The 27,242-nt window shown below is 37.7% G+C and overlaps 1 protein-coding gene across 12 annotated transcripts in view; it reads left to right on the top strand.

Annotated features, from left to right (window-relative positions):
- Window positions 1-26,251, top strand: part of ZNF644 (zinc finger protein 644) — a 51,921-nt gene extending 25,670 nt beyond the window's left edge. For 3 of the 12 annotated variants that reach the window (XM_080623824.1, XM_080623823.1, XM_080623822.1), the window contains 6 exons: window positions 6,560-6,632; window positions 7,921-10,961; window positions 11,155-11,760; window positions 14,338-14,460; window positions 21,561-21,663; window positions 22,153-26,251. In XM_080623824.1, the coding sequence (XP_080479950.1) occupies window positions 7,952-10,961; window positions 11,155-11,760; window positions 14,338-14,460; window positions 21,561-21,663; window positions 22,153-22,345 (4,035 nt within the window). In that variant the 5' untranslated portion in view covers window positions 6,560-6,632; window positions 7,921-7,951 and the 3' untranslated portion in view covers window positions 22,346-26,251. Of the gene's footprint in view, window positions 1-6,559; window positions 6,666-7,920; window positions 10,962-11,154; window positions 11,761-11,879; window positions 12,191-14,337; window positions 14,461-21,526; window positions 21,664-22,152 lie in introns of those variants that run through there. The other 9 variants (XM_080623817.1, XM_080623821.1, XM_080623820.1 and 6 more) reach the window with 7 other exon arrangements.
- The last annotated feature ends 991 nt before the right edge of the window (window positions 26,252-27,242 follow it).

Genomic DNA, 27,242 nt, shown 5'->3' with positions numbered 1-27,242 from the left:
AACTGAGAAATATTCCTGTAAAAATAGTCAAATATACCTGACTAAAATCCTTCCCAATCTGTTGTGATCTTTACAAGCTAACTAAAATACATAGAATAGCTTGTCCAAATAAGAAGCTGGATGTTTCTACTTTAAGAAGTCTTTTGCTCAGTTACTGAATTCACCTTTCTCTGAAATTTGGAACTATGGTGTAAATAAGACTTCTGTGAGCTTGTAGTTGTAGTTGACTGGGGATTTGTACAGTTACGGAAAGCAGCTAATTATTAGAGTCAGTTTGTTGCTGTATATTGGATTTGTATTGGAAGAAATAGTTCTTTACCCAGCTTCTCACAAAAGGTGCCTGAACAAAAAGACCGAATTGCAGGAAAAACCTTTGTTTTAAACTGAAAGTCAGTTTTAGATTTGGATATAAAAATTCTGTAGGTTTTGCTTTGGTTGATGAATTTTAAATACATTAAATACACCATTGCTCACACTTGGTGGCCAGGGGAACGTTTTCAGTTCTGTGTGCCCTATGCGTGGGGAGTAATTAGATTTGCATACAGAATTTCACCACCACTTGGTGGCAGTACCTGGCTTCAAAAGCACTTGTTTCTGAGCAGATGAAGTGGCTGATTCTGTACAACTACAGGTTAAGCGGGAGTAGATTTGTCATAAAATTTCTAAAAGTTAGTGATGTGTTTTAGAAATCAGAGTACTTTTTATTTAACCTACTGGAAGGATTTGCGTTTGTAAGTCTCTATGAAAAACCAAGCTATCATGCCTAATACGTAATTTAAGCCTATTTCTTGAGTTAATACTATTCTCAAGTGATGTATTTAATATTCCCCTCTTGAATTATTCTAACATTTACTTCTAGCATTTTACTTTGATTGAGTAGTGTACTTAAAGTAATTTTAGAACATAAAATTTGCTTCATGGTGGTGTTCTTCGTAAGGATGTGTTTTGCAGTTAAATAGAGGACTGCCAAAGTTTTTTTGCCTTCTGAAATATTCTCTGCATTTTCACTTTTTCATTTATTAATATTAAGTTTTAGGAAAAGATTCCCCAGTAGATTTTTCTGTCAAGAAAGCTGCTAAAAGTCTGTGCCGTTACTCATAGTTGTTGCCTCTTGGCTGTGCCGATTCAGCAGCGTGTGGGTCCCAGCTTTTTTAACTGGATAATGAAATGGTTGAAAGTGTGAAAAAAGGAACCTGGGGGAGTGGAGGAAGGCAGGAGTACTTTAAATTGGCTTTGCTGCAAAGAAAATCATAATTCCAGTGTATAGCACAGTAATTTGACAGCATTTGGCTCCATGTTGAGACTACTTCCTCTTTCTTCAAACCAGAATCTTGCAATTACAGCAAGTCTTTCATTTTAGTATTATGCCCCATGTAAGGACTGTATGAGCCTGGAAGAAGGCACTGAACATGTACTCTTTGTGAAATGTGTCTCTCACTGTGACTGAAGCTACAGCAGAGCATTGCTGGTGGGAGTGGGTTCTGTGAGGAGGAAGTATTACTGTCTTGCCTGAAAAGCCAACACTGAGAATCCAGCATCCTTAGTCCCCTCTGAGATGTGACATGTTAAGAAGGCATCTAAGTAAATTGTGACATAGAAGAAGGATACATCCTGTGGAAAGTCCAAAATTGTAGAAATACTAATAGAAAAGGAGGTGTGACTTGGGAAATGCATGTATTTACATTTACATCAGCAGACTTGCTCAGGGTACCTTCTGCCCCATCATCCACGTCATTAATGAAGATACTGAACAGTGCTGGACCAGTACTGACCCCAGTTTATAGCTCCAGTTGCTGGCCGCCAGCTATACTTTGTACCACTGATCACAACCCTTAATTTTTTGGCAGCCATATAAAAAAACTGTCTCACAATAAGGATTTTTCTTTACAGACTATAATGAGGAAAAACCTTCTTGTTTTGTAGTTCTGGTAGTTAATAAACTAAACTACTTGTATCATGTCTGGATAAAAGCAGTTTTTAGTACCATACTTGGAACTTAATACGTTTGGCTAAAAAACACAGGTAATGGTGGTGAAAGGGATGAAAAGTGTTTTCTCAAACATTTAGCTTCTTTAGAGAGAAAAATTGTGTGAGCATGTGAGATTGACATAAATTGTCTCTGCATGTAAAAGTGCATTTTGGGGGAGAAGTAGTGTGTTTTATCACAGAGCATTAAATCTGTATTTTTTACATTTCTGTGTCTCTTACTGGAATGCTGCTAGGTCATGTATGTCTGCATTGAGGAAAACTCAGGCTGTAGTTCTCATCTTTAGTAGAAACTAATGGCACTGCGAGTCAAACTGGATCACACTACTAGAAATCCAAACTAGACAAAGAGCTGCAGGAACGTGGAGATTTAAGGACTTGGCTTTCCTCTATGAACAGGGCTCTGGAGTCCTGGGGGAAGTTACGAAAACCTGTGATTTGCTAGACAATGTGTGACTGTTCTTCAGTTACCAGATTCAAAGTCGTGCTTCTTTTGTACTGGGTAGGCATCTTTTAGAAATTACCTAACTCACTTTGAGAAGTCTCTACCAATGAAACCACCCTAAACTGCTGTGTTAGCACTTCCACGAGTAATTTTTAAAAGTCATACATCTGATTCTTTTGACCCTTAAATTGTATTGTAATTTATTTTATTGATTGCAGTATTGAATTTTAGCATGATGCACCCCGTTGTGACAAACTGGTTTATTTTCCCAAGCAAATCAATATTAGAGGAATAAGATTAAGAATGGTCGGTGGCAGTAATGGGATTCTCTGCTATAATTTCATTCTTCAGTTCTATACTGCTTCCTTTCACATGTGGGCTGTTGAAGTATCACTCTTTTAACATTTTAGACCAGAAGTAAAGTTTCTGAAATTCAAGGGAAGTTTATTTTGTTTCCTTAGTACCTGATACACAGCTTTTGAAGGTAAATGAACTTTGAGAAGTGTGTTTCAGATCTGTTCCTGAGTAACCTGCCTGAAAAGACAGGCTGCTTGTGTGTGATGACTCCTCTGTAACTCAAGAGTTTCTCTTCAGTCGATTTCTTCTACATAGCTGTGACAACTCAGGGAATCTTTCAACAGTATAGCAAAATGTTAGACTGGGGGTGGCAATAACTTTGTGTTTCTTTATTTAGGAATAATGTAACTTCTTAGTGTGGCATTCTTGATGCTTTAAAAATATGAGAGTCTTGATTAGCTATGAGAATTTCCAGTTTATGTTTTCATGTGAACAGCTGTGGATGTGAATTGAAGATAATTCAGTTCAGTGGAACTCCTCAGACTGTAGTTATATTAATAACCATATGCTTGTATGGAAAGTGATGCTGCTTGATGCCTAAAAATCTGTGACTTTGGTTCCATCACCTTTAATATAATGTGTCATTTGAGAAAGCTTTATTACAGGAATGCTTGTGGATAAAATTGTAGATTTTGTTGGTTTTCTCTATCTACGGAACGAAGTCTTGAAGAAAAATCTAAATGGGAACAGTACAAACGTGAAAGACCTTTCCCAATTCCTAAATATTTGAATAATCCCTTGAGTGTCCTGGTCATTCACATATCTGCTTAAAGAATTTGGTTTATGAGGAATTACTTAACAAAAGAAAAGTATATTTTTGCCTTCATGACAGTTCTGCTGAAGGACTCTGTATTTCTTCATTAACTAGACTGATTAAATTTAATCCATTTAGGAGACGGTTTCTGAATTGTTGTCCTACTTAATACTTGCTCTTTTAGCTAATTTGCTTTTTTTTATGAATTTAATGAGAACCCTGATACCAAAGCACATAAAAGCACTTCATGCTTTTCACAAACTCAATCAACTTCTTCCGTGTTAATTTTTCAGCTCCAGCATGCTTTCAAATCTGTTCTAAATCCTTGTAAAATAAGGCAGGCTTCTTTGCAGCAGAAACTGACAGATGTCTAACTACAACTGCTTGTAGGCAACAGTGTACCTCTGGAATGTAAGCTTTAATGAACTAGTACATGAAACCAATACTCTTAATTTGGTGTGTGACCCTATTACGTAGCAAACGTTGACACTTTGAAAGAAGAACTTGGAGATGCTGTAAACCTACTGGTAATAAATACGATTAATAATGTACATAGAACAATGGAATTAAGTACATTTCTATCAAAAAGAATTCTTAATGAACAGAAAGTGGACAGCATAGATCTGATGACAGGAAGGTTGCATCTAATCTAAATTACTGAGTGACCCAGGAAGCTTGCTCAGAGGGATTACCGAATAATTATGTTAATATGCAATTATCACCTCATTTCTGCTGTAGTAACCTCAAGATGTAGTGTAGTAAGGGTGTTATAGCAAGTGCTGATAGTTTGCAAAAATACTGATGTTCAAGATTTTTGAGACAATAAGATTAGCTTAAGGCATTTAAATTCTCATCTGTCAGCTTGAAGATAGATCTGACCTCACACTTTCTTGATGCTTAGACTATCTGGCCACAGGCAGTCATATCTGTAGAACTCATTATGATTTTAAAACCTGATAGTTTATGAAGAAAACCAATATTAAAAATTATGTAAATTTAAAAGTACTTAATTAAATGGGGTGGAATGTGTCTTGGCTGAATAATTGATTGTTTTCTGCTTTTGAATATGAAATAGTTTCTAGATAATAAAGTGTATCATGTAAACCAGGAATTACGCTGTTAACTGCACTACGGTCATTCTAGGCTTACCTGACTTAACTGAATTGAATTTGGCCTGGCCTTTTAGATAAAGTGTGTTTCAAAAGTATGAACCTGGGATTGTGTGTGCTTGTGCTGGCTTTTTAAGCATTGCCATTTTTACATTTCACGTGTCTTAGGTATATTGCAGTAAAGTGCTTAAATAACTGTATGATGTTTGCCCTCGTGGAGGATATGACAAGCACTATTGACAGCAAATTTGAAGTTTGATCTCAATGTTTAGTTTTTCAAATACGCTAAGGAAGGATTAATTACTGTGTTAGGTAGTGTTTCAGTTTGGGTGTTGCACTTCCTCAGTGATACGAGTTAGATCATAAGGTTTCCCCCAAAATTACAGGATTATACAAAATACTTCCTTACACGTGTCTAGTTGCACCTGTCATTGTTCGTGCATAAACTTCTACACATGGAATAGATAACGTAAATGAAGTATTACATCTTGGCTCGGTGTCATCATAAGACTAAATTACTGTCATTTTATGTGCTTTCATTAGTACCACACTGTTAAAACTGTTTTCTTCTTGTTGTCATGCATGTAAAACAGTGAATTGTACCACCCTGATACCTGGAAAAGTATGACAATTAGTAGAAAACTAATAAAACGTTAGTGGTATTATTGATGCAGTAAGCATTTCAGGCTTCATTCAAAGATTGTAGAACAGCTGATTACCAGAGAAGACTTCTAATCAGATGCATATGAAATAGTCGACAGTCTCCATAAACACACAGTATGGAAACGAGTCTCTTACAAGATTGCACAGTGTAATGTTTTAGCTACTGCTCATGATAATTCTGAAGAGAGTCTCAGTTTCAAGGTGATCGTACGGTGCCCCAGCCACTGTTTTAATTGAAGTTTTAACACTAGTATTTAGCATCAGTATGGTTTTGTATGAAGAGCGACATGGTTTTGTCTTCATCACATAAACCTGTGAAAAGTTTTCAGGAGCCATTCTGATAATGAGAATTGCAGTCTCCAAGCAGGCACGATATTCTCAGTTTGCCTCCCTGCTGTTCAGGGGGTACCAGTGAACTTGCTTTAAATGGGAAGCGTCTGTTCTTTCCCTGAACCCCTCACACCAGAACAGATGGGTGGAACTTGGAACATGGAAGGTTTTACTTCAGAGGTGGTAACAGTGAAGCCACTCATTAACACTGAATTTACCACTTCGTTAGCAACATTGCTTCCTGTTGGCAAAAGCTAATACAGGCTCTCAAATTGACTGAGCATATATTTGTCTACCTCTGCAGTAATAGAACAAGGAAAACACATATCTTTCAGGCAAAACTGGCTTACTAAATTTCTTCTAAACTTTCTGTGACCATGTTTATACTTTGCTGCCTGGCACTGTGTGAAGCTTACTCTGTTCAGTTGTAAAATTGATGGAGCTGTTGTGCATCCTTGGAGGTTTCACTTCTTTTGACTTATGCATTACTGATTCTTAGTGCACGTTTGCACTGCCCATTTTTAACTTGTGTACGAGATGTAAAGACTCCTGCTGGGTGGTGCATTATCACCATTTTAGGGTGATAGCTTTGAATGTGATCTTATTGGAAGTCTTTATTATGGTGGAAAATGACCCATCTCAATATTTTATCTTCAAATTGTAAATAAGTCGTATTGCATTCAGGCTTGGGTTTTACAAACGTAAAGGAGGTAAAAGGTTTTGTCCTTTTGCCAGTTGTGGACAAAGCAAGCACAGTAACAGAGAATTGCCATGAGGGCGTAGCTAGCTTTGAGTTGTGTGAATAGCTGTCATAATGTTGAATTTAAGAGCTAATACAAATGCTGGATTTATTTTAGAGTGTGATGTATAAAGGTGAAAGTGGTGTTGTTTAACCAGGTTGTTTTCTCTCCTTAGGAAAAAAGGATGTCAAGAGTGATTTTCCTTAATTTCGATGAAGGACCATTGCAGGGAGCCATGGATATTACTTGTGAGTTGTAACATCTTAATTCAGAGAGTCTAGGTAATGACTCCTTTTAACTGAGATCTATTAAAAATGTTAATTAGTAACTGAAACTAAGTATGTGATGGCAGGAATCAAATCCCCCAAAAGACCAAAGCAGGTAGTACTCTTTAAGGGTAAAATATGTGATATCTGTAAAATACGAATGTTTCTGGCTCCTGGGTGGGTGTTTTAATGTCGTATGCTTACTGTGTTCTAAGTTTCTATATAAGAGGTAAATGCCAGGGTAGAACTGAAGTTCACGCTCCAGTTTGTTGTATACTGATTTTCATGTGTAGGCAGTTCCTTTGTGCTCACTAAGCATTGGGTAGATGCTTTTGTGTATGAATGTAAGTCACTTGTAGAAAGACATACAAGGCCTCCTAGAGGCAACTAATATGTAGTAGTTCTCAGTACTAATGGAAAGTGTTACTGTCACGCTCTGGATTCAACATTTTTTCTGGTAGGTAAATCCTAATTAAATAATTCTTTCTAATTGGGGGGGTAGAAAGGGAGTGCTCCGCCTTTGAAAATGTGCTGGTTTATTTGATTATATTTCAAAATGGGCTTATAATATAAGCAGGATCTGACGTATTTTAAAGCAAGAAGAGCCCTTTTGTAAGAAGGGAATGGGAAGATACTTGATTTCTTCAGTGAGTTTGATCCTTTGCTATGTCTCTATCAGTAATCAGATGTTTGAAGTCAGCTTAGCTTTCTGTTTTACTACCAAAGGAAGCACTTCTTCAGGCTTATGTATAGCATCAGGTCAGTTGTATACAAGCACTGTGAAAAAAAGTGCTACCTTGGGATACTTAGAGATTATTTTAATTTTGTAGGTGCTAAAGGGAAGTATGTTTAAAAAGCAAACAAACAAAACACTAGAATGTCTAATAGGTGTCTGAGTAGCCTTTACTCCGAACTTGTTTTACTTCTAGAACTAAACTAAACTCTGTTTATGTTAATCTATATGTAGAATATATTTGCACAAGTCTTTGACAGTCTCATTTCCCCCATCTTGCTTGCATGTAGGTGCTTTTGAACTGGGGTACTGGGCAGTGGCTAGTTTGCTGTATGATTATTAATACAATATATGTATATGTAATTTTTATAATTGCAGTATTGATTTATTTTACACATCTTGAATATCCTAAATGAAAAATACATTTCTAACAAGTGCAAAACATATTTTTAGATTACAGTATAAAGAAGGCTGTCAATTAAAATTACCATTATTGGTTTCTGTGATTGCCTGATTCTGTTCTTGTTTGGTTTTTAGTGTAAATGTACTTAATGGACAGACCAGCAATATGGATGATTTAGAGATAAATACTGAAGTCACTGGTGCTAAAGAAGAAGAAGAAATCCTCTGTGATGATAATTTCATATCTGAGGAAGAAGGTGGCATTCTTAAACCACAGGAGAGCGACACGTTTCAGAACAATACGTTGACTCTGCCTGAGGAGCTGTCGAGGGATGGATCTGAAAAAGCCTTAAGTGGAGGCCAGGCTTCTCTATTTATACACACTGGTGCTCCTACTGTTTCTAACGAAAACTTTATCTTGTCTAGAGGAACTGCTGTTAATGGACCAGTTTCACACTCCACCTCAGCTAAGACTTCCATCATGAATAAAGGCAGTGTTTCATTAACCACTGGACAGTCTGTAGGTCATCACACAGATTCCTGCTCAACTTTGACAGTGGTTCATGATCTTCAGCTGCCTGCCAAGAGTACAACACAGAAATCAAATCAGCACCAAGTTTTATTTTTGTTACCTGATGTAGCACATGCTAAGAACCTGACTCATTCCATTAAAAATCTACCTACCTCTGCTTCAATTGGTTGTGATTCACAGAAATCAGTAGGAAATAGTGTAGATAGCACTTTAGTAGGCCAAGTAGAAGTTTGTGAGGATGACAAAAATTTACTAGTAAAAGATGATTGTGTCGATACATTAACAGGCATTTCCTCAGGTACAGGTGGTTTCAGATCGGGATGTGATCCCAGCTGGGATCCACAAAAAGAGTTTATCCAGTTTCTGATGACAAATGAAGACACAATAGAGAAGTCTCCCATTCACTGTAAAGTAGGCTTAGAAAAAAAACGGAAAAGGAAAATGGATGTTAGTAAAATAACACGCTATACTGAGGACTGTTTTGGTGATACCAGTTGTATTCCTAGTAAATCAAAACTGTTAAATGTTGACTTCTTAGAGCAGAATGAGGAGCTGCAAATGGTAGAACCACAAAAATACTCATTGAGTAAAGTAAAGCCTGAATCCCCAGATGAAGAGCTGGAAGCTGTTGATGCTATCCAGCAGCTCATTTACAGTCCTACTAGTAACTGTGCAGAAGATACTTCTCCTGTTCACACTAGCACTTTTCTTACCAATACTTTACAAAATAAGTGTGAACAGGATGAATCTGAATCGCCATCCACTTTCAGTACTGATGAACCATCCTTTTATCCCTGTACGAAGTGCAATGTGAATTTTAGGGAGAAGAAACATCTGCATAGGCATATGATGTACCATTTAGATGGGAACAGTCATTTCCGTCATCTCAATGTCCCCAGGCCCTATGCGTGTAGGGAATGTGGAAGGACATTTCGAGATCGCAATTCACTTCTTAAGCATATGATAATTCACCAGGAAAGAAGGCAGAAACTGATGGAAGAAATCCGTGAGCTGAAAGAACTCCAGGATGAGGGTAGGAGCGCACGGTTACAGTGCCCACAGTGTGTATTTGGTACCAATTGTCCCAAAACGTTTGTGCAGCATGCAAAGACCCATGAAAAAGATAAAAGATACTATTGCTGTGAGGAATGCAATTTCATGGCTGTGACAGAAAATGAACTGGAATGCCATCGAGGGATTGCTCATGGAGCAGTAGTCAAATGTTCTATTATCGGTAGCGACATGTCCCAGAGGAAAACACAGAAAAAGGCGTCCTTGAAAGATCCCTATTTAGGATCCTCAAAAAAGTCATCAGCATATATGTGTAAGATGTGTCCTTTTTCTACGTCAACTAGAAGCATTTTAAAAAAACACATGGAATATTTGCACCCAGCGTCATGCATTGATCCCTTTGGTAGCCATCTTAGACTAGACAAAAGAAAAGGCACCATCATAGAAGAATCTTTAGATTTCAGTAGCAGGACAAAACAGTTGATCAAACAATCTTCTACTTTTCCAAAGAACTCTGTTTTAAAACAGGATGTCAAAAGATCTTTTGGCTCTACTTCACAGTCCAGTAACTTCGCAAAACTTCACAAGAGGCCCTACAGGATACAGAAGGCTCGGAAAAGCGTTTCACAGACATCTGTAAGTGTGTGCAATCTAAATTCCACAAACAAGACCTTTTTGATTAGAAATAGCATTGACCAGAAACCTAAGTATTTTCATCAAACAGCAAAGCAGAAAGCTAGTGTCAAAGCACGTGGTAGTAATTTGTATAGGCACAAATATGAAAACTACAGGATGATTAAAAAATCTAGTGGCTCTTATCCTTTGCATTTAAAAAAGGAAGAGTCCAACTCTGTCAGTTCTTTACATTTATTTTCCTCATCAAGTAGTCCCCGTAATAATTGTTTTGACATGGATTCAAATAATCTTGATTGCAAAAGGGCAGAAGGCTGTAAAGCTCGTAGGCGTGTAGCTGTAAAAAGAGTGGTTAAAGAATCCAAGAGGGAAGGCTCTGTTACAGGAGATGATTTGGATTGCTATCCAGATTTTCTGCATAAAATGACTGTTGTTGTTTTACAGAAACTTAACTCTGCTGAAAAAAAAGACAGCTATGAAACGGAGGATGAAAGTTCATGGGATAATGTTGAACTATGTGATTACACTACACAGTCTGTGGAGGATGAACCTTACAGTGATATTAATCAGGAGCATGTAAACCTATTCCCCATTTTCAAAGGTAAAATGGAAGATCATGAAGCTGGTGATAAATCTTCACTTAGTTATGAGCAGAATGATGGCTTTTATTTTGAGTATTATGAAGATGCTGAGGGTAGTAACTTCCTGCATGATTTGCATGATCCTCAGAATTTAGAAAACGTAGGATCAGCATTGCCAAAGCATAATTCAGTTTTCCATTGGACTGATTTGTCGCTTGAAAAGAAGTCCTGCCCATACTGTCCAGCAACCTTTGAAACAGGTGTTGGATTGTCCAATCATGTCAGAGGACATCTTCACAGAGCTGGACTAAGCTATGAAGCCCGTCATGTTGTTTCACCAGAACAGATAGCCACAAGTGACAAAATGCAGCATTTTAAAAGAACTGGAACAGGAACTCCTGTTAAACGTGTTAGAAAAGGTAAGTTTGGGGGAGTCCTGTGTTTTATTTCGGTTTTTAATTTGGGTATACAGTAAAGGGGACAAAGGGATTTACTGAGCACTAAGCAAGACTTGCTTTATCTTGTTGTAAAGCCCCTTGTCGTTGTGATTTGCTGTTGTGATGTTTCACTGCCTATAGTTGTCAAAAAACATTATTATTGTTTCCTTTGTAGCGATTGAGAAGTCTGAAACTTCCTCTGAGCATACGTGTCAGCTCTGTGGAGGCTGGTTCGATACTAAAATTGGATTGTCTAATCATGTGCGAGGACACCTGAAGAGGCTTGGCAAAACCAAGTGGGACGCGCACAAGTCTCCAATCTGTGTTCTGAATGAGATGATGCAGAATGAAGAGAAGTATGAAAAAATCCTAAAGGCTTTGAACAGTCGCCGCATTATTCCCAGACCGTTTGTTGCTCAGAAATTTGCATCAAATGATGACTTTTTATCTCAGAATGTTATACCTCTTGAAGCATACCATAATGGCCTAAAGACTGAAGATACATCTGTGTCTGCATCAGAGGAAGAAGGGCTGAGTTTCCTAAATGAATGTGATGAAACAAAAGCAGTACTACATAATGAAAAAAAAAATCAGTCACTTACACTGATAGAACTCCTGAAAAATAAGAGGTTCGGAGAAGAGAGGAATCCTGATATTTCTCCTCAAAAGATTCATAATCAAACTGCAAGAAAGAGGTTTGTTCAGAAGTGTGTTCTTCCGTTAAATGAAGACAGTCCATTGATGTATCAGCCACAAAAAATGGACTTGACTATGCAGTCAGGTAAGAAGATGTTTCTAGCCGTCTTGACATTTCCAAAGAATCTTAATTCCTAGCGAATGTGCAAGTGCAGAGTATTTTATTTGGGATTCTGTTTGTTTTAATTCTTATTTCATTTCCAGAGGACACTGACTGCGAGCGGTAGCACAGCAAATTATTCTGACACGGTTTTACTAAAGTGAAAAATAACCCTCAGCAGCACTGAGGGGGTTTTGCATGGAACAGAGTTCCTGTTCTGCATATGGCTGGGCATACAAACTCAAAGTGGACATAAAATGAGCCTCAGTAAGGAACAAGACACATCCTCCAATACGAAGTTGAAGTGTCCATGCATATTTGGTAGACTTAACAGTTCTGAAATGTTTGAGCTTCTAACCCTGTTTCTGGGCATTAAAACAGCTGGTTTGGGAGCTACTTCGCTGAAGTCTTTCAGGTTTGTGCAAAGCAACATCTGCTCAAACTAACAGAACTGTTGATACTGTTATAAACACATAATGCAAAATGGTGAATCACTGTCAACTAATTCTGATGGTTTTAGGCAAATGTACTCTTACAACATAGGTTAATTCTTGTTTGTTTCAAAATTGTGGCTGCTGTGAGAAACTGATGCTTGCTTAGGGGCTGTCTGTCCTGAGTGAAGACACTGCTGGTTCAGTCTTTGTTGGGAGTACAGTTGTAGCCAGCAGGTTTCTAATGCACAGCCCCTGACCCATAAGAACCTAGATTGCCCCTCCACTGAGAATTGTGCTAATGAAACAATTCTGTAATCAACTTCCTCGATACTCTGTATACCAATAGAGCAGGTTTTTAGAGTGATATTTTTAATCTACTTGGCGTAGTAGACTTTCTGGTCTTGGGGAATTCTTACAACATCCTTTTTAACATGTACGTAGAGTTTGCATTTACCCGTTTCTTGTTTGGACACCTGTTTATAGTGCTGCAGGAATCTTTAGATTGAGGAGCAGGATCTTATTTTTATACCCCTGAATACTTTTTGTTCTGTTGGTTTTCTTGTTGCTACCCAGTGCAGGTTACTGAAACTGGCAGTGCCTAGTACTTTTTCACCTATATTCTTGTCTTCCCTTAAACATATAAACACAACAATAGCCTGACATGCTTGGAAGTTCTTTTAGGGGACTACAGAAGCGTGGCAGTCAGTTTCTTAACAAAGGTGGCTTTCGAAAATGACATAGTAGAGGTGGAACAGAATTACATCTCTTGTCTTCTGGGCATCCATGGTTGTCCTTTAAGACAGGAAATTGCTTAATAAAGGAAGTGTATCTTTGACAGGCTTAATGATTTGAAAAACAATGCTAAAGGAATAGCTTGCCAAACCTGACACTCTGTATTGCTTTCTGTTTTAATATTTACTGCTGAATACTAGCTAGTTCCTGTTTGGTTGTGATGAACAACCAGGTAAAAATAAACGTGCTTGTATAGTACTAACAGTTACGAATGGGGCCTTATAATTATCTCTGGCTGAGGTAACAGAATTTGACAACTAATGCACTGCGCCAGTTAAGTTAATACGAAAATACTTAACATCAAGTTGAAATTCTTCTGGTTTTCCTTAAAAAAGGCAAATATTTCTAATTCTGGTTTTAGTTTTTCTAAAGGTTTTTACCAGCCAAGTATTCTTCTTCTGTAACTTGCCTGAAAAAACAGCATGTCTTCTGTGGGCTGCTGGAGAATAGCATTCTTTCTTTCCTGCAAACACAGGGTTTCCAGCTGAGTAGTTTTAGCTTTTTCTGTTTATTCTTCTAATAATTTATTGGTAGAGAACTTGAAATGTTAGTTGACCAAAACAATGTATCTTTGGTAAAACAAAGGGAGAAACATTACCGTGAAGGTGAGCAGGAGATAAGTTATAATGGTTTCTTGGTTTCTTTGTCTGGTAAGTGAGGAGTTCAGTATTGTTTCACTGCTTTCCTGTGATAAATAGCATGTTACTCTGTTGATCATTTATTTAGCACAAAGATTTTAGCAAAAAACTTCAAATCATTAACTTTCATTATTGATTGTGCAGCTAAAGTAATGAACAGAAAATGCACTGAACAAATTGTTCTGTCTTAACAGCTGTTCAGTGCTGTGTTTTACCACCTTTTTCTCCAAGCCTTCACCAGCAGCCTAATTTAGTGTTGAGCTCTTCAGTCTTGTGGGTAAAACAGTTTTAATTACCGCCTTGTCAATGAGACTGCTTAAATTCCCTTTATGAGAAATGTTGCAAGCTCTGAAATTTCTCAAAAGAATAGTGCTATTCAAATTGCAGGATTGTATTTTGGGACTAGAGCTTCATAATGTGGAGATGTGTAGGAACATGATAGTAGGTATTAACTGCAGAGTAGCCTACTGGGCTCAAGTTGCCTCCTTTCTGTTCTTTTTCAAATAACATGGTTTGGCTTAAAGCACTACATGGAAAACTAATAACAGTTAACTTGGATCCTTCTAATATACTAAACTATTGCGTCAATGCAGTGAATATATTTTAAACCATCTTTATTGCAGAAAACTTTTTACAACGCTTTGAGAATTTCATTTTTTGAAGAGAGAACTGGATTATAGTTTTCTTTTGAATGATAGGTATGCCTGTGAAGCTTAGAACGTGTGTGCATTGCAATACGACGTTTACAAGTGCTGTTAGCCTGTCCAACCACTTACGCGCTTATGCACGAAAGAAGAGTGCTGGACTTTTGACTGGGACAGGTATGTTTTGTTACAGATGTAAAAGCAAGTCTGTCTATGATACATTTTCCTCATCAGACTGGACAAAAGCATATGTTAATTCAGAATTATTTTGAAGCTTCTACTGGTAAACAGTTGATTTGCCATAAAACTTCAGCAACTTGTAAGCAAAGGTATGTTGCTGTTGTCCACTCTCATGCCTGATTTTCATTCTTATTCATTTATTTTGGATCCAACACCTAAGGTATGTAAGCAAAACTGAGAGATGGTTGCTTCAATTCATTTTCCTACAATATCACAACTTCCAAACCAGCCTTCTAATGAAGTGTGTTAAAGTACCTCACTGATGAGAGGGGGGGAAATAAAAGCCAACCCCACAACAAACCAACAAGTAGTTTTTACAATCTAGCACATTAAATTACTAAAAGTACTGTTGTTCAGATAAGAAAAGCAAGTGATTTTACAGTTTGTGTATTTCTGGCAACATACTGTATGTAGCTGGTTTCATTTCTTGTTTGGCTCACAACCCCAAAATTACCTGGTCTGACGTGGAGTGAGTGCAGTACAGCGTTTGACACTGCTATTAATGGTTTTTATTAAAAACCACTTCACTTTGAAATTCCTTGAATACTGCATATTTTGCCCGATTTCCAGAGGCCTGCAGTTTGGTTGGCTATATAGGCAATTTCTGAGTTCAGTGGGATTGTTGCTCAGATTAGTGAGACTTTGTATGATCAATAGCAAATTGTGGAGCAGAGGTGGAATATAGAGAGGAAAATTTGGAGACAAGAAATCAGGGATATTCAGTAATTAAGAAGGGCAACCATCAGTTTTCTGGGTCAACAAGCACACATTTTAACTGCAGATGTAATTTGTTATGCTAAGAATGACAAATAAACTGAGTTGGGGCTTTCTCTGCAGAAGGGTTAAAGAAATACTCTACAGACAGGGCCTGTGGCTGCCAGGTCTTACATTGCATCAAGTTAATGCTATAACATAATAGATTTAGAAGGAAGTCTGCAGATGCAGTAATATCTGATGTGTAGGAGTATATGCCTTTAGTTAGTGATTCTGAAAGTTTTCATATTTAGTCAGTAGAAATATGATGAAGTTAGACAAATCACTGTTGTGATTTTATATTAGCCCTGGTAATATAAAAAAGTAACTGTGGTAAGTTACTTTGCTTATATACCTACTGGTGACATACTTTCCAATAGCTGTATATTTAAATTGCACGTTGAAATCTTCAGTGGAGGGCACACTGTGGCACACAGGATAGTACACAGAAATTGGATCCTGGGCAAGCTCCTTGTAACTCAGCTTCCCTTTTGCTAAGTGGGAAAAGTGAAGGAAGCTTGTTAAGATGCTTTCAGGGAAATTTGTTTTATTTAAGAAATGTATTTTTGTAGTGTAGTAGCATACTCATTGGAGCAGTGGCCACTTTCTTTATAAGAACTAAGAGGAAACTCCTGAGGCTTGTATCATTGGACCTAGAAGTTTGTTTAAAATTAGGTTAAAAGCAAAATGAGGTTAGAAACAAAGCTGAAAAAGAAAAAAAAAATGTTAGAAACAAGACTTTAAAACAACCCAAATCTTTTGATTGCAGAAGCTGGAGCTGATAAATAAATCTGGAGATAAATAGCCTGTACCATGTGGTTAAAGGCCTGTCACTGAAGCCAGTGACTTAGGCTTAAGTTCTAGCTGTAACTTCATGCAACCAGTGTTAACTTAGTCATTACTATTAAAACTGTTATAACTCTGCAAAGTTTGTAAGCTTTGCTTGTTGACTTTTCATTTGAACAAGCTCAATGCAAGGCTCATAGACCAAAAAAATAAGCTTTTAAAAAGTGGTTTTATTTGATATTCCACTTTATGTTATAAACTTCAGTGAAGATGAATGTTTTAATGCAACATTTCACTAGCACACACTACTTTTAAACTTTGCTATGAGTGTTGCTCTTGGGGAATCTCAGGTTTTTTATTAAAAGATGGTTGCAGTTGAGGGTTTGGCTTCAGCCTGGAACCTATATGGAGGCAATGAGGATATGTTCATACAGAAGAATGTTCCTTCTTCTGCTTTCACAAAGCCTTTGTTATATCTTCTAAAGTAAACGTAACTACCAAAAAAAGAAATCATGTTGGTTGAATGCTTATCTCAGTTTCTTGCTGTAGGTCAGTAATTGTGTGTAAACATGAATTGCAGTTCTGGTAACTGGCAGTTGTTACGGAAGCTGTCTAGGCATTACTGTTTAGTAAGAGAAGTGCAGTAATCTCTGTGTATCACCAAAGGGAGACCTTTCCCAACACTACATTAGCTAATGTACTAGTCTTCTGCTCAGTTCTGCAGTTTGTCTGCATGTGGTTTTGATGTTGACTATTACATTGCTTTTCTAGCAGATGCCCTGCTTCTTCAGAGTCAGTAGTTGGATCACATTTAGTTTGTTGGGAGGGGAGGGGTGATATTGTTTTCTTTTTACTCCAAATACAACTTGACAGTTTTAGCACTATAATACACATAGTTAAGCATAATGGTAGATCTTAAGAATGGACTCAAGAAAAATATCCTCAATGTGCAGCTTTCTAGGCTGTTGGCGCTTCCTACGTTAGTGTTTATTAAACTTAATTTGTGCCTGTAGTTACGCAGTATGGATGCACTGTATAGCAAATCCTTGTCTGGATCCATTTGGATAGTTACTTTTGTATCTGCTCGCATCATGGTCTTCAGATGTCTGAGTGGAACATGAATTTGTTGTTGTTGTTATGTGGTCCATTTTGACCAACATAATTATTTAATCGCTCATCTTTAGTAGATGACAATCTTGTATACCTGTTTCAGTTAAGAGCAACACATCAGTGTTTCTCAGAGGATGTGGCAGACTTGCCTCTTTCTTCTGATTAGAGCACTGGACAGACTTATGCAAGATTTTCACAGTGCATCTCGCTCTTTTTGGTACAGTTGTATATCCAGGCTTCCTTTTCTTCTTTCTAGGCCTCTGTGGCCCCTTCCCCTCCTCCCTTGAGTCTTTTGATACTCTCTTGCACCCTGGCTTTTTACATCTTCTCTTTGCTGACTATTTTCACATTCTCAAGTCTCTTCTTTCCAGCTGTCATCTTCTGGGAATCACCATTCTTTCCTTCAGTCTTTGCTTCTGTAGATGGAGACTGCTTTTCCAGAAGTTTGGGGAGAACAATAGAATACAGAGCGAGGAGTTCGGCCTTTGAGCCAACAGTATGACTGAGGTAGCAGTTCATGCAGCCATTGTGCTTCCAGATAATTTCTAATACTGCTTTGTCAGAAATGTAGCTTTGGGAAGTTGACTGTGGAAGCGTATGCAGCTACAGCAGAGATCTGAGATCCACTGGCTTTGCATGTCTGTATTCTGTGCTGCTACATTTACAACTGATCAACTAGCACAATAAGCTGATTTTTAGTACCCTATAAAATCCTTCAGGTAGTAAATTACTGGAGGGGGTTTTCAAATACATTTTACTGTGCGGTATTGATGAGAATAGATCGCAAGTGATTGAATCTGATAATTCATTATTCCTTTACTTTTTAATTGGCAATGTTTTTAAATGGTTAATTCATCCATTTATGTGTGCAGTTATTCAGCTTGTGTTAGCTTACATATGCTGTGGCAAAAGTAATGAAGTCTGGATAAAGACCCAGCTTCAGTCTTCCTGAAATGAGAAATGTGCCGTGTTGGGGGACGTCAAGAAGTGGAGCATGATTCTGTGCAATTTAGCATAGATGCCCTTTAGTTGTGAACTACAGACCAAATGTTATGACATGAAGGACCCATAATTGTGACTTTCCTAGTTCATATTGTCTTAGGCATGCTTATTTAAGCCTCCCATCTCCATCTGCTTGTAGTCTTTGTTGATAAGCAGTCACAGAGTTAAAGAAGGGGTTTATGTGCAACCTTTTTACTTAGCATGTGTTTTTCTAAGAGGTTTGATGAAGTGGTGTAATTGTTTGTTTACAAAAAGTTTTTGGAATAGCAGCCAGGAAACACTGGGCAGCCAAGCTTGAAGGAAGGAGGCTTCTTCCAAAAAAGAAGCCTTTATGGAGAATGAGGATAGCTTGGGAGCTCTGATAGCCACAAAGTAGGCATTAATGGTAGGTTGTTCCTGTGTCTCTCTGGCAATTTGCTGCAATTTCCATGCCGCTTACTAGAACTGAATATCCTTGGGCTCTTCCTGAAAGTGATAAAAACATATTTTCTGAGGAGGTCATGCTTTGTTTACAGTAAAGGATTGGAAGAACAATAACTTTTTGGTCAGAACATGGCTTTCTTACAGGTGAGGCAATAGTGTGACGTACTTGATGCTTGCTTGTAAGCGCCATATCGATAGAGTACTTAAATGTGTGCATGCGACTTCACTTCAACTTGTTACTCACTGGATAGACAGTGGACGTATGTGACAGTTACTGGTACATGTCTCTGATAACTGGTGTTGGAATTACATTTTTCAATCAGCTTTACCCAGCTGTTACTCTTTTTCCACTTCATTTCCTGCTTCATGGGAGTAACTTCAAAGTGTACTTGTGCTGCTTCGTGCCCCCTAAGAAGTGAAGAAATACGTTCACTAGATATAAAAGACAAAGGGAACAAAAAATAGTCTTGCAGAATGCGGGTTTAGTATTCTTAGTGCTTGCTATCTTTCGGTAACAGCTTCTTGCTCAGGCAAAATCTACTTACAGTCTTGGGGAAGTTACTGGGAAGAGTGCATTGAGTGATCTGAATGTTTTTTTTCTTGATGTCTTTTTTGGTGGTATTTTCTGTTCTTTGTTTTGTAATTGCTTTATCTGGAGCTTCTGTCCTAAATGGCTCAGAAAAGATGGCCATTCTTTTGTTTTCCTTGTTTTGTCATTGTTTTTGGAAAAGGTACCTTTCAAGGAAGCAGAAACTACTTCTCCAACATCATGGCAGTTCTGTTTGTGTCACTGTCTATTTGCTTGCACAGTACCTTATAGGGTTTCTTTCTTAGAATATTACACACATACAAAGCCATTAGGTTTCAGGAACTCTGTTGCAGAAAACCAATTCAGGTTCAGCAAGAAAGTGAAAGCTCTGTGAAATGCTTGAGATATATGTAAGCAGAATCTAATTTCTTGATGGGAATTAATGTCTTACGTTTGCCAGCGTAAAGGAAATAAGCCAGTTCTTGTTTCAAATGCTTGGAGGCTGCTGTCTTCTGCCCTTTTTTTTACTTCTATCAACTGACATCAACTGACATCAGACGCAACTCATGGATGTGTTTGCATTCAGATACTGACTTCTGTTCCCTCCTTCCCACAATGTCCTGCAAAATGAGCAATAATGGCAAAGCTTTTGCTGTAATAACTGCTTCAGACACGTTGCCCCTCCTGCAAGTATTTCCCTTCAGAGAATGGGTATCTGGGTTTCAGTATTTTATGTGCTTACATGTCTGGTGGTGGTGTTACTGATGTTGCCGTGTGTGAAGTATTTATACTACTTAGTGGTTCCTACAGCCTGAAAGTTAGTTGGATTTTTGTCTTCCTAATTATATGAAGAATAAGCTTTCAATGAGAACATAAAACATTAAGAACCTGTTGCTTGTTCGCTTTTCCAGAAGTTGTCTTGGCCCTTTCTATTTCTCTCTCTCCCCCGCCACCTCAGGTTACTGCCTTTATATCCAGACTGCTTTCATTGTTGCTCTCAGAAAATATGCCGTTGAGCCTCATCTTCCTAGTGATGGCTTGACCCAGGCTCTGAAGGAATTCTGTTCAGGTTGATATCTGCTTTCTGCTTGTTTGATTAGTTCTCTGGTACCTTCAAACCTCAAAAATTCATTCTAAGTTTTCTAGATAATATAGAAATCTTCAGATCTGGGGATGGAACTGGGAAATACCGGGTATATCTACAAGTTAACAGTTTGGCTACAGGGTAAAAGCTTGAGGGGTGCTCATTTGGAGGACATAACAAACGCAGGATGGGTGTTCTTTAAATCAGCATGTTTTGTCTCACCAGATGATGTCTTATGCTTCAGAATACTGAGATTTATTCTTCTGTTTTTTATTACAGGGGTCAAAACTTAGACAAGTGTAACAATTACTTTATTTTTCTTTTACTGTTAAGATGCTCTAGTAGCATAGCTTTTTGCCTTTGTGGTATCAAGAATACCACTTGTTACTGTCTTTCAGTTTCTGTTTAGTTTTAGTGTCAGTGTCTTAAAGTAGAGCTAGATTTATTTCTCAGTTCAAGCAGTCCCAAACATCTTGATTTTTTCTTGAGATTTATCATTTATTATTTTTCATCATAACAATATTAACTCAGTTTAATTCCCTCATCCCCTAACTTTGGCTGCTGCTTAAAGTCAAACTTCAGGTTTTGTTACAGATTTCCATCGCATCTGTTTCTGGGAGGTACAGACCTCAATGCTTTCTGAACACAGTGGCTATATGTTTCCTGTTCACACACTTTAATTTCACACATAGTTTTAAATGCTTAGACTGAATTTCAAAAGTGGCTTTGCCATCCCTCTTGATTGTCCCACTGTGAAAGATTAACACATAATTCTGACAAGATGCATTCGAATTCAGACAGGAGTGAGGGAAGCTTCATTTGAAACTTAAAATAACAAACTTTTGCTTTATGTTGAAAACAAATAGCAGGTGGTTTATTCAGACTAGAAATTCTCGATTGTATTAGCTGAAAGCTACAAGTTTATGAAGTTGTAGCCTGGTTGAAAATGAGTGGTCTTACGATGGTCCTTGAAACACAAAACAAGTTCCAAGAATTTGACAGCACTTTATGCATGAAAGGGAATTTCCAATGGTGCTTTGCTTCTGTTGCATTCTCTAATAGGTTAGTAGGTGCTTGCTGATACTAAAACAACAGTTTAATGCCAATTGTCAAATTACCTAGTCTTCTAAAGAGCAAGCACTGTGCTAAGCTAAAAAAGCTTCATGTGTTTTGCCAGTAAATTTCTTAGAGCACACTGTAATTGTTTTCAATTTACATTATAATTAAATGTAGAATAACAAGGAGGTAAATGTCTTTTCACTACTGCTATAGGGAATGCTTACTAAATATCTCTGTTTGGTTAACACTTATTGAAGTATCACTTTCACATACAGAAATTTCTCTTCCTAGCTTTAGACTGTAAGCAAAAGAAGTCAAGATCAAGATCTGGAAGCAAGAAAAAAATGCTGCCATTACCTCATAGTGCTGATGAAGTTTACATACTCAGATGCAGGTACATAGGATTATTTTATTGAATGAATAAAATAATCTTTAGAACTCACTAAGTTTAGTCATAAGAAAATTTAAGATTATATCCTGTAAATGTGTTTGTATTAAATTGAATAATAAGGGAGGGGGAAATGGTCGCATATTTTACTTAACTTAAGCAAGAGGACTTGAATCAGTCATACTCAGGCATTAGGCTGCCAACTGTTTCTCTAGCTAAAATCTTGTTGGTCATGTCTGAGTAATATTCTGTCCTTCAAAAGAAACCTTATGTAAGGACAGACTGTTATTGCTAGTGTTAAAAATGTAAGAGTGTAAGCTGTATAAACTGCAGTGCTCAAAGGTACTGTAAATGAACTCAATTACTAACATTTTCAGCTAAAATACATAGAAACAAGCTTCAAGAAAATTAAGACTTCCCACTTAATGTCATGTCTTTATATTTTTTCAGTAGAGCTAGATATATCTTGATGGAATAATTTTAATGTCTGCATAGGTTTTGTGGTCTGGTCTTTCGAGGACCTTTGTCTGTTCAAGAAGACTGGATAAAGCACTTGCAGCGACACATTGTCAACGCAAATCTTCCACGGACTGGAGCTGGCATGGTTGAAGTCACATCACTACTTAAAAAGCCTGCTTCAATTACTGAAACTTCGTTTTCTTTACTGATGGCAGAAGCAGCATCATAGAACAAGGAAACATTTTAAATTTTAATTGGATGTAAATTTGAAATACTTTGTCGTTTTTTAAAATAAATTGCTACACTAAATTATGTTTATAAATGCTAAAGACAGAAAAATAGAGGAAGTGGATTACAGTAACATCAAAAGAAATTGAATACTTAACAGTTACAGTAAGTAGTCTTTATATTTTATATAGGGTGGAAGATGTGTTTTTAAGGTTTATTATGTTTTTGTCAGTTACTGTGTTCACTATCAATACAAGACCATTACATGTACGACAGCCATTTTTAAATTGTTGCACATGGGTACTTAAAAGACAGATTTTAATAAAACAAAGAATCCATGTTCTCTTCAGTGTTACCCAAATCAAGGCTCTGTTTATTCCAAAAAAGAATTACATAGTAAAATAAGATATTATTATATTTTGTTTGTATGTATGTAGTGTTTTGTATAATACCAAGAACTGCTAATACAATTTACTCAACTTAGGGCATTAAATATCATGTACTTCATAGTTCAAGAGACTGTTTCATTCAAATAGGGCAATTAGTACTATTCTATCTAGGTGTGTAAGTGTTTTTTTTAAATCACATCAGGCTTTTTGTACTAAAAAAGTGGAGGGAAACTTGTTTAAACAAATTTCTAAGAGAAATATGTACATAATACTGGAAATTTGTGGTAAGGAAATATTCTTTACTTCAGTTGCATTTCTCACTGACAATAAAGTGGTGCATCCATGCTACCTCCTACTTGTTGTCAACAAAGATGGTATTTACCCTTATGTTTTTGTAACATAGTAGATTCAATCCAACTTTCTTTATTACAACACATTTTTTTTTGTTAACAAGTTTGTTTCTTTATGATGATTTACTTAAAGTCTGACTCGCTTACAGAAGTTTGCCTCTCTACTATTTTATTTAACACTGTAGAAATGTACTAATAAGCATTGCTCACTACACGGTTAGAGTAGACTTTTCATTTATAATTCTGTTTAAAAGATTGATCATTTTAGAGAATTCGAACACAGGTTGAAATGTTTCTACATATGAAGAGAATGTTTACAACTTAAAATTTAGAGCTTGTTTTGGATGTGATTATATGTATGAAAACTGTAACACTATGCTCATGCTAAGGACCTACTTACAGAATTACTGAAATAAATGTGCTGTGAGGATGGAAATATGGTGCAGGTGTCTTGGTCATGATAAATTGTGTTTGTTCATTTAAACTGTCTTCAGAACATGATTTTTGTTCAAATTAGATTCCTCTACAAATCAATTTTGTATGCAAGTAACATTTCATTTTACTCATATAGGGTAACAGATACTGTAGTTAAGCCAAGGATATGCATTGATATTTTCTTTATATGTAAATAAAGCTAAAAGCAGTTAAAACGAGAGGAGTATTTTGGTAGAGTATATACATACCTCACTGCCAGTGAAATTGCTTTCCTATGGTATATCTCCTTACCAGAAAAATCTCTAAATAAAAAGGTTTAAAGAAAATCTAAATGTCTATAATGTGAAGCATTTATTTGCATTGTGTGAATTAAGTTTGTAAAATTGATTTGTCTTGCTTGAGATTAGAATCTTCTCATGATCTTAAGTAAAAGTACATTTACTTGCAATAAACTGACTTGTTCACAGACGCATTACATTGAATTGGTGGAAAACGTGAAGGGAAATGTCTGTCTTCCTGTATGTGCACAGCTCAGAGTTAACAGACAAGGCTTGTGAATGTTCTGGTGACTGAGATGGGCTGAAACTGCTCAGCTGTGCAGGCAGGGTCTTGAGACAAAGCCATCCGAGCTCTGTCAAGGCTTTCATTAAATCAGTGCTGTCAGATGTTTTACCGTACAAGTTGCTACAGATAATTTTACTTTATTGTCAAAATTTATTCCTTTTTTTTTAGCTGGAAGATCTACACCAGTACTGGAGAAAAAACTAGAGATTTTAGGAAAGGTAACTGGGCTGTTGAAGTGTGTTGCAGACAAAATTATGTGTATGCAGACTAACACAAGTTTAAAATCAGTGGGTGATTGTGGGATTCTTTTATACACAGCGAAAATAGAAGTTTGACAGCAGTGTGTGGAAACGGGATAGAGGGAAGTGATCAAATCACCTTGAATGTTTATAATGCTTTAATAGAGTGCTTGTTTACCTTTTCACCAAAAAAGGTGCTTGTGAGAGCACCATATTTTGTGGCTATTTAACAGATAAATCAATTAAGTGCAAATGATATTTATCTAGTATTGTTAAGAATGCTTGTAAGGTGAAGCCATACCATGCGGAATTTCGCGTTAGCAAAAATCTCCATTAGGTTCATAATAATAAAAACCCTAGTTAATTCTGAATTACTTAATTCATTAAATTCCAATAGTGAGCTGTTTTGTGTAACACTAAAATGCAAGGTTGTGTTTGAAGCACAGGGAGCTTTAGGGCTGATTAGTTTCCAAATGAGATTCTTTTGATGAGGAGCAGCAGTTTTCAGTGGCAGGCTTGCGTCAGATCCTTGACAATCTAATTTGAAATAGATACAGAAGTTCTAGAACTCTTCTGATTATTAAATTAATTGCATATATGGTTGATATGGACCGAATGGTCTTTAAAAACTACTGGTAATTGAGTTACCCTTGAGCTTTCTTTAGCCTCTAGTCCTCTGTGGAGCTGTTTTCTTATTTTCTGTTGTTTGGAAATACAGATCTTCTGTCACTACCTACAAGGAGGAAAAAAAAAGTCCCCCTTTCCGGAGTTACAGACATTCTAAATAATCTGGTAGAAGCCAGTTAATTAAATCAGTTGCTTTATGATACAAATATCATGTTTTGAGATGCGTGGCTTGAGAGGCTGTGTGGCAGTCTGTGCCGCAGGACTGGACTGACAGAGCTGCACATACAAACATGAGTGTTGGTCTGTTCCTGTTAGGTAGGTTGCTTTGGGATGAAGGCTGCAGTGGTGTAATAGTTTCTGGTAGTGTGTTTAAGCCTTATGTGTGGAAACTTGGAGATGGAGGCAAGTGCTTAAGAAATGTTGGTTCACAAAGATCCATGGGCACTTACTGCTGTTTGCCGTGTACTGCTTCCTGTGCACTCTGTGAACTGCATTAGGTGGCCTGCTCCCTCCCACAGGCTGAGTCAGTCCAGCTCAGCCCACAGATCCAACTTCTGCATTCCCAGGGCTCATCTCACCCAGACAGTGATGCTGGAAGTGAGCTGCTGACTCTCCTCTATGGGAGGAAAAGCACAGACCAGACAATAGCTACTGGGGAGGGAGAGCAAGCATGTAACGTGCCAAAGGTGGGGATTGTAATAGCTGGGGCTTACGTCCTGGGACGGACTTTCCGTGTTTGAGCTATGTGTCTGTTCAAAGTCCAGCCTTTTCAGCCACGTTCAGGGAAGTCTCCAAGGTCCCTGAGGTAAGTGGATCCCAGGAGGAATGTGAGTCATGAGTTGGGGCTCAGAGAAGTGCATCCATCCTGAATTTCAAAAGGTCAGCATCATGGGACTGAGAAGGGGAGATCTTTTTCTGCAGAGCTGGTTTGATGCGAATGCTTTTTTGGGCCAGTTGTGGTTCTGGATTTCCTGTGTATCATTAGTGCTTTAAAGAGGGGTTTCTCGCTAAATCTTCTACCTGACTCTGAGAAGAAATGTGAGGCAAATGAACAGCAAATATCAAGTACTTTCTTTTAACTAAGTGGTAAGGGCTGCGTGCAAAGCCTGTTTAGTTGAGCACTATGGTTAACAGACTTTTCCACTTTTTGTCACAGTAGTTAATGACCTGGATACTTAAACACCAGTTGAATATTTAAAATAAAATTGGTTTATATAGTTTTGACTTTGTTTTTTAAGTCCTTTTAGAATGGTAACTCCTTAAAAAAACTGCCTGCATTATGATTTCAGATATTTCAATCCACCGTGCTTTGTAGGTGCTGTTGCCTGATACATGGGTAGCAATTTTGGTGTAATGGAAACATGTGGCCATAGTGCCAGGTCTGTAATCTCTTGCAATAAAATGTTCCTTTTTAACACTGCAGGCTGCTTGGTGTTCTTCCCGTTGTTCGGAGCTGAGCTACACGGCGTGTCTGGCTTAACCCGGGGACTTCCGCCCTAACCTGAATAGTTGCATGGCGAGGCGAAGAGGACAGGTCTGTTGGCTGTAGCCTTCTGACAAGTCAGAGGTGAGGCAGGGAGAGGCTATTTACATTGCAGTATTGGGGAACAGAATGAGGACTGGGGAGTGAGAACATTGTCCAAGACAGGAGCCCAAATCTGATGCCAAATCACGAATGACAAAGGTCTCATCTGCACATACCCTCCCACTTCTCACACTGCACAATCTAGTTTTTTTCACCTTCTTTCCCAGTTAGAAGCAGTTTGTCCCTACAGTGATAGCTGCACGGTGCCTTCCATGTGCTCCTGGACCCAGAGTACGTGGAAAAACCCAGCCTATCTGGTGCTCTGCACCTTCTCGTGTTACAACATGAAAGAAGTCATTGCCATGCCACTATGGTATGGCACACACAGAGAACATAAATGCAGGGGTTGGTCAAATTTGGCATGAAAGAATGTTGGCTGTTTTGTTTACTTGTTTAAAAAAGGGCTGGAGTGGGGGTTCCCTCCATACTGTCTTGCTAGGGTTGATATGCTGGCACTGCTCATTCATATTTCTAATTGCACTATAGGCTGATGAACTCGTATTGAACAAAGCAAAGCAGGAAATCCCTTTAATTTTAGTGCTCTAGTCCCCTATTAGTGGTGGAATCACCATCCCCCGGAGTGTTCAAAACCCATGTAGATGAGGCCCCTAGTGACATGGTTTAGTGGTGTCCTTGGCAGTGCTGGGGTAATGGTTGGATTTGATGATCTTAAAGGTCTTTTCCAACCTGGTTGATTGTATTATTCTAT

The sequence above is a fragment of the Psittacula echo genome, assembly GCF_963264785.1.
Source record: "Psittacula echo genome assembly, chromosome: 7".
NCBI classification, from domain to species: domain Eukaryota; kingdom Metazoa; phylum Chordata; class Aves; order Psittaciformes; family Psittacidae; genus Psittacula; species Psittacula echo.
The sequence above is the reverse complement of the archived record's forward strand: the minus strand, read 5'-3'. Positions and strand labels throughout refer to the sequence as shown.